The sequence below is a fragment of the Macaca nemestrina genome, chromosome 1 (assembly GCF_043159975.1).
Source record: "Macaca nemestrina isolate mMacNem1 chromosome 1, mMacNem.hap1, whole genome shotgun sequence".
Taxonomy (NCBI): Eukaryota; Metazoa; Chordata; class Mammalia; order Primates; family Cercopithecidae; genus Macaca; species Macaca nemestrina.
The window spans coordinates 51,146,837-51,153,970 of NC_092125.1; the positions used below are offsets into that span (position 1 = coordinate 51,146,837).

The following is a 7,134-nucleotide window of genomic DNA, read 5'->3' on the forward strand; positions in this document are numbered from 1 at the left end:
CTCCTGCCGTGGCCTCTCAAAGTGCTGGGATTACAGGCGTGAGTCACTGTGCCTGGCCTGTTTCTTCTCTTTTTAACTTCCAGAGGCTTAAAAACTTTTAATACTTTTTGTGAATAAGAAATTTTTTTTATGATAATATGTTGGTGTAAGTTTGTTTCACATCATTGCTTCATATGAATAAAATACTTTATCAGTGAAACTTTATATGTTTTTAAAAATTAGTGACTTATACTTTTTGAACTCTAGTATCCCAGCTTTAAATTTAAAAGTTGTCTATTCTGGTGGAAAAATAAATATCAATGAAGATGAAATCTGTTGAAATTATTAAAGAAAACTGTAGGCCATTATGGCTTTAGTTTGATCATTTTAAAAAATGTAACATATGTATTCTGAAGAATGATTAGCAAATAATTGAACAAGTTAGAAAAGCAACACCTAAGCAGAATGGAAAGGATTAAAATGTTGATTTACATTGAATGCATGAGTTTTAAAAATTGTTTTATTGACAAATTTATTTTACTCATATAAATACTACTTTGAAAGTAAGTTTTTTGAACCTTACTACATGTAACTCCTTTAATTAGTTTAAATTCAAAATGAATAATTTGTGTCTGATGAAGAGACTTTTATTTATATAAGCAAAGAAATTAGAAATAAGTTTATTTTTCTGGGCACAAATTATTCATTTTAAATTTTTATCAAGAATTGAATCTTGATTAGTTGTTAACATCAAAAGCCAATATGCCAGCAGGCAACATGAAACAAGCAATCAATAAAATAAGCTATCAGAAAAAACTTCAAAAGTCAATTGTTTTCTCTTTAGAACCTCTATTACCAGGTTACGATACCGATCATAATCATATGCTAGTGAAAAAGTAAAAAATTGGGGGGGAAAAAGCTTAACATTTGTACATGCACATGCAAAACAAAAGCTCCCTTGATAATAAAGGGATTGCAAATATAATGAAAACTAGCTGGGGTGATTCAACTGGATTATTAAGGAGAGAAAAAGATTATAAGTCATTATTTTATAACCTACCTGTTTTTAGTACAACTAGTTGGGAAGTTTTGCCCTAGAATGTATCACCTGGAACAATACAGAATTGTCTTTTAAAAATGACTATCATATAATTTCACCTTCTTCTTGTCAACTTTCCAGTGGCTTAGTATCACATTTGGAATAAAATTCAGATTTCTTATGCTGTAGTTGAGAATATACATATAGGCCATTGCCTATAAAAAAAAGTTAAACTGAAGCTGGTTGTGGTGGTGTGCGCCTGTAGTCCCAGCTGCTGGAGAGGTTGGGCCAGGAGGGTCACTTGAGTCCAGGAGTTTGAGGCCCTGGCCTACATAGTGAGATCCTGTCTCAAACCGACCAACTAACCAAACAAAAACAGCAAGTGTAACGTTTTTTAACATTTAAAAAAAAATTACTCTTCAACATAGGACATTCCATGCTTGCATCCGTCTTGGGACCTTTGTATCAGCTGTTCCTTCTGCCTAAAATCTTCCTCTCCCAAATCTTTGCAAGACTTGTTTTTTCAATTACCTGCTTCTCCTTGAGAACCCCTCTCTGAATACTATTGATAAAAACCTCCCACACATGTATTATGTCCTTATTCTGCCTCATTTTTCCTCAGTAGCATTTATACTATCACAATACTGTATATTTATCTGTTTAACTGTTGACTCTTAGAATATAAACTCCCTTAGGGTGGGGACTTTGTCTTGGTCACTCTGTGTCCTTCGTGCCTACAATAGTGCATAATATGTAGTAGACAATATATGTCAGATATAGCTTTGATTACAATTTTTTAGTTTAACTTTTTGAATTGCTATATAATTGTACATATTTATGGGGTACATAGTGATATTTTGATACATATAATGTATAGTGATCAGATTATCGTAATTAGCATAGCTATCATCTAAAATGTTTATCATTCTTTGTTTTGGGAGTAGTCAGTATCCTCCTCCTAGCTGTTTGAAACTGTGTTTTATTGTTAACTGTAATCCTGTAGTGGTATGGAACACTCAAACTTATTTTTTCTATCCAGCCATAATTTTGTGTGCTTTAACTTTTTTTTAGCTTCCACATATGAGAGAGAACTTGTGGTGTTTAACTTTCAGTTTCTGGCTTGTTTTACTTAACATAATGTCCTCCATTTCCATCCATGTTGCCACAAATGACAGGATTTCATTTTTTTTTTTTTTTTTTAATGGCTGAATAGTATTTTATTGTGTACATATATGCCACATTTTCTTTATCCATTTATCTGTTGTTGGACCCCTGGGTTGATTACATATCTTTGCTGTTGTAAATAGTACTGTGAATAGAATGCATTAAACATGAGGGTGCAGATACCTCTTCAGTATACTCATTTCCTTTTATTTGGATAAATGCCCAGTAATGAGATTGCGGGATCATATGGTAGTTCTATTGGTAGTTTTTTGAGAACTCTAGACTGTTCTCTATAGTGGCTGTACTAGTTTATATTCCCACCAACAGTGTATGAGTTGCCCTTTCTCCACATCCTCTGGAACATTTGTTATTTTTTTGTCTTTTTTATAATAGCCATCCCAACGGAGTGAGATGATACCTCATTGTGGTTTTGATTTGCATTTTCCTGATGATAAGTGACATTGAGCATACTTTATTTGTTGACTGTTTTTATGTCTTCTTTTGAGAAATGTCTATTTAGATCATTTCCGATGATAAAATCTGATTGTTTTTATTCTTTGAAATTTTTAAGTTTCTTGTATATTCTGAGTATTAATCCCCTGTCAGATGAGTAGTTTGCAGATATTTTCTCACATTCTTTAGGTGTCTTTTCACTCTGTTGATTGTTTCCTTTACTGTGCAGAAGCTTTTTAGTTTGATATAATCTCTTTTATTTTTGTTTTTGTTGCCAATGCTTTTATTCATAAAGCCTTTTCCCAGACCAATGTCCTGAAGTGTTTTCTTTATGTTTTCTTCTAGTAGTTTTATAATTTTGGGTCTTACATTTAGGTCTTGAGTTGATTTTGTATGGGGTGAGAGGTAGGAATCTAGTTTCATTCTTCTGTATATAGAGATACACAGTTTTCCCTGCATCATTATTGAAGACTGTCTTTTCCCCAGTGAAAGTTAAATTGTTCTTGTTTGCAGATGCCATGATCTTATATTTAGAAAAACCTGAAGACTTTACCAAAAATATTCTTAGAACTGGTAAATGAATTCAGTAAAATTGCAGGATACAAGATCATCATACAAAAACCACTAGCATTGTGGTACATGAACAGTGAACTAGCTGAAAAAGAAATCAAGAAGGCAATCCCATTTATAGTAGCTACTAAAAACACTGCCAAAATTCCTAGCAGTTTTTTTCTCTTCATCATTTCTTACCAAATTTTGTTAGTTTTCAGTCCCCACTTATCTCTTGCCACTCATATATCTTCTCTTCTATTGAAGAAAACTCTCTCTTTATCCTCTAGCTTAATAAACTATCATTATTATCTATTAAATACTTTGCAGTGGTTCTCCATGTCACTTAAATATTATAAAAACTACTTAATATGGCCTGCAAGGCTAACATTTTTCTGAACCTCTGTGGTGTATATATCCCTTCCCTACATTACTTTGCACCATGTAGTTCTATTAAATTTCTCTAGTTTCTAGACGAATTTTTCTCTTTGAGCATGATCATCTTATTCACTAGGTCACTTTTGTTCTGTGCTCACTTAATTCGTACTTGGCCTTTAGATCTTAGGTTAAACATCAGTGCCTTTGCAAGCTTTTTCTGACTGAATTTGTGTGTGTAAGGTACGAGGCATAGCTTGTTTTGTGCTTTGCTTTATCATGCTTTGCAGAATTTTTTAAAATAAACAAATTGGTTTGTAGCAACCTGTGTGTTGATAAGTCTGTTGGCACCGTTTGTTCAACAGTGTGTGTCTCTTTGATATTGGTGATTTTTACAATATTTCAAACTTTCATTATTTTTGTATCTGTTATGGTGATCTGGGACTAGTGATCTTTGATGTTACTATTGAAATTGTTTTGGGCACCACAAACTACACCCATATAAGATGGCAAACTTAAGTTGATAACTGTTGTTCTGACTGCCCCACTGACCAGTTAGTCCCTCATCTCTCTCTCTCTCTCTTCAGGCCTCTCTTTTTCCTGAGACACTGCAGTATTGAAATTAAGCCAATTAATAACCCTACAGTGACCTCCGAGTGTTTAAATGAAAGGAAGAGTTGCATATCTCTCATTTTAAACCAAAAGTTAGACATGATTAAGCTTAGTAAGGAAGGCATGTCAAAAGCTGAGACAGGCCAAAAGCTAGGCCTGTTATGCCAAACAGTTAGCTAAGTTGTGAATGCGAAGGAAAACTTCTTCAGGGAAATTAAGAGTCCTACTTCAGTCAACACACAAATAATAAGAAAGCAAAGCAGCCTTATTGCTGATATGGGGAAAGCTTGGTTGGTATGGAAAGCAGATCAAACCAGCCATAATATTCTGCTAAGCCAAAGCCTGATCCTGAGCAATGCCCTAACTCTCTTCAGTTCTATGAAGACTGAGAGAGGACAGAATTCTGCAGAAGAGAAGTTGGAAGGTAGCAGTGGATGGTTCATGGATTTAAGGAAGTAAGCCATCTCTATAACAAAGAAGTGTAAGGTGAAGCAGCAAGTGCTGATATAGAAGCTGCAGCAAGTTATCCAGAAGATATGGCAAACATTATTGATGAAGTTGACTACACTAAACAACACGTTTTCATTGTAGATGAAACAGCCTGTTATTGGAGGAAGATCCCATCTGGTACTTTTGTAGTTGCGGAGAAGTCTGTGCTTTGGCTTCAAGACATCAGAGGACAGACTGACTTTTTGGTTAGGGGCTAATACAGCTGGGGACTTTGAGTTGCAACCAGTGGTCACTTACCATTCTAAATATCTTAGGGCCGCTAAGAATTATGCTAAGTCTACTCTGCCTGTGCTTTAGAAATGGAACAACAAAGCGTGAATGTCAGCACATCTGTTTACAGCAGGGTTCAGTGAATATTTTAAGCCCATGTTGAGACCTACTGCTCAGAAAGAAAGATTCCTTTCAAAATATTAGTGCTGAATGACAGTGTACCTAGTCACCCAAGAGCTCTGATGGTGTTCAAGGAGACAAATGTTGTTTTCATGATTACTAACACATCTCTTCCTTAGCCCATAGAGCAAGGAGTAATTTAGACTTTTCAGGATTTATTATTTAAGAAATAAGTTTTGTAAGGCTGTAGCTGCTATATATAGTGATTCCTCTGATGGATCAGGGAAAAGTAAATTGAAGCTTTTCTAGATAAGATTTACCATTCTAGATGCCATTAAGAACATTTGTGATTAATAGGAGGAAGTCAAAATATTAACATCACCAGAGTTTAGAAGAAGTTGATTCCTACCTTCATGGTTCGTAGATGACTTTGAGGGATTTAAGACTTCATTGGAGGAAATAAAGATAGGGTGTGGAAATAGCAAGTGAACTAGCATTAGAAGTGGAGCTTGAAGATATGACTGAAATGCTGCACTCTCATGCTGGAACTTGAATGGATGAGGAGTTCCTTCTTACAGATGAACAAAGAAAGTGGTTTTTTGAGATGGAATTCACTCCAGTGAGCACTTTTGTGAAAATGCTGTAAACATTGTTGAAATGACATCAAAGGATTTAGAACATGACATAAAGCATCAGAATTTGAGAGGATTAACTCCAATTTTAAAGGAAGTTCTTCTGTAAGTAAAATGCTGTCAAATATTATCACATACTTCAGAGAAATCTTTTGTGAAAGGCAGAGTCAATCAGTGCAGCAAACTTCATTGTTGTCTTACTTTCAGAAATCGCTATAGCCACCCTAACCTTCATCAACCACCACACCCTATTCAGTCAACGGCCATCAACATTGAGGCATAATCCTACACCAGCAAAAAAATTAGGACTTGCCAAAGGCTCAGATGATTGTTAGCTTTTTTTTTTTTTAGCAAGAAAGTACATTTTAATTAAGGCATGTACATTGTTTTTTAGACATAATGCTATTGCACACTTAATATAGACTCTGATACGGTGTTAATGTAACTTTTATATGCAATGAGGTAGGAAATATGTGTAACTCACTGTATTATGATACTTACTTTATTGCGGTGGTCTGGAACTGAACCCACAATATCTCCAAGGTATGGTTGCACTCTTGTATTTCTGTGATAACCTCCCACCCTTATACTCTTTTCTTATTGTCCTTCACTGGACCATGTGTATTTTATCTTACCTTATTCCTCATTTTAGTCTCCAGTGGCTGGCATGTATAAACCCTGAATGTTTTTAAAGATAATATTTTAAAAGATGACTTTAGTTATAATGTGGCTTCAGTTGATAGAAGAAAGTTTTTTTTTTTTTTTTTAATTTTGAATAAAAAAATGATTACTTCTCTCCACCCCCTCTGTAGTTAAAGCCTTCCATCTGAAGTATGATGAAGTTCGTCTGGATCCAAATGTTCAGAAATGGGATGTAACAGTGTTAGAACTCAGCTATCACAAACGTCATTTGGATAGACCAGTGTTCTTACGATTTTGGGAAACGTTGGACAGGTAATTCTGATTCTAAAATATGCTTATGTGTGTTTTATTGTAATTTTTCTGTCTTAGTTAAATTTTAAGTTGCATAAATTTGTCAGTCTTGTTCTCTAATTCCCTTCTTTTAACATTAACTTGATGCTTATCTGTAGTAAATAACAATTTTTTTTGTATAATTACTTTAGATGGAGAGTTTAATATTGCCTGATAGAAGTAACACTAAACTGAGTCAGAACTTAGACTTTAGTCTTGGTTTTGTAATCTGTCTCTAATTATCTGTGTGATCTTTTTGAACCTTATTTCCTATCCAAGGAACTTTTGATTAAGAGAACCCTATGTTTTTTTGCAAGTACTGAAAGATCTCTGATTCTGGATTTATGTTATGGATGGTTCACAAAAGGAAATGAATTTTTAAAATTTATTTTAATTATTACTGTAGTGTTCATAAAACCCTTTACAATAAAAGTTTTGTAATTGGCAAATTTAAGAACAGCATATGATGACAGTAAATACCACTGAATCGGTTCTCTTTGAAGTATGCTCCTTAAAAGT

At 34.2% G+C, this 7,134-nt stretch overlaps 1 protein-coding gene across 1 annotated transcript in view; it reads left to right on the forward strand.

The window, feature by feature from the left end:
- LOC105484638 (cell division cycle 73) overlaps window positions 1-7,134 on the forward strand; it is a 158,273-nt gene that overhangs the window by 128,542 nt on the left and 22,597 nt on the right. The window contains exon 16 of the mRNA XM_011746466.2: window positions 6,456-6,597. Within this exon, the coding sequence (XP_011744768.1) occupies window positions 6,456-6,597 (142 nt within the window). The remainder of the gene's footprint in view (window positions 1-6,455; window positions 6,598-7,134) is intronic.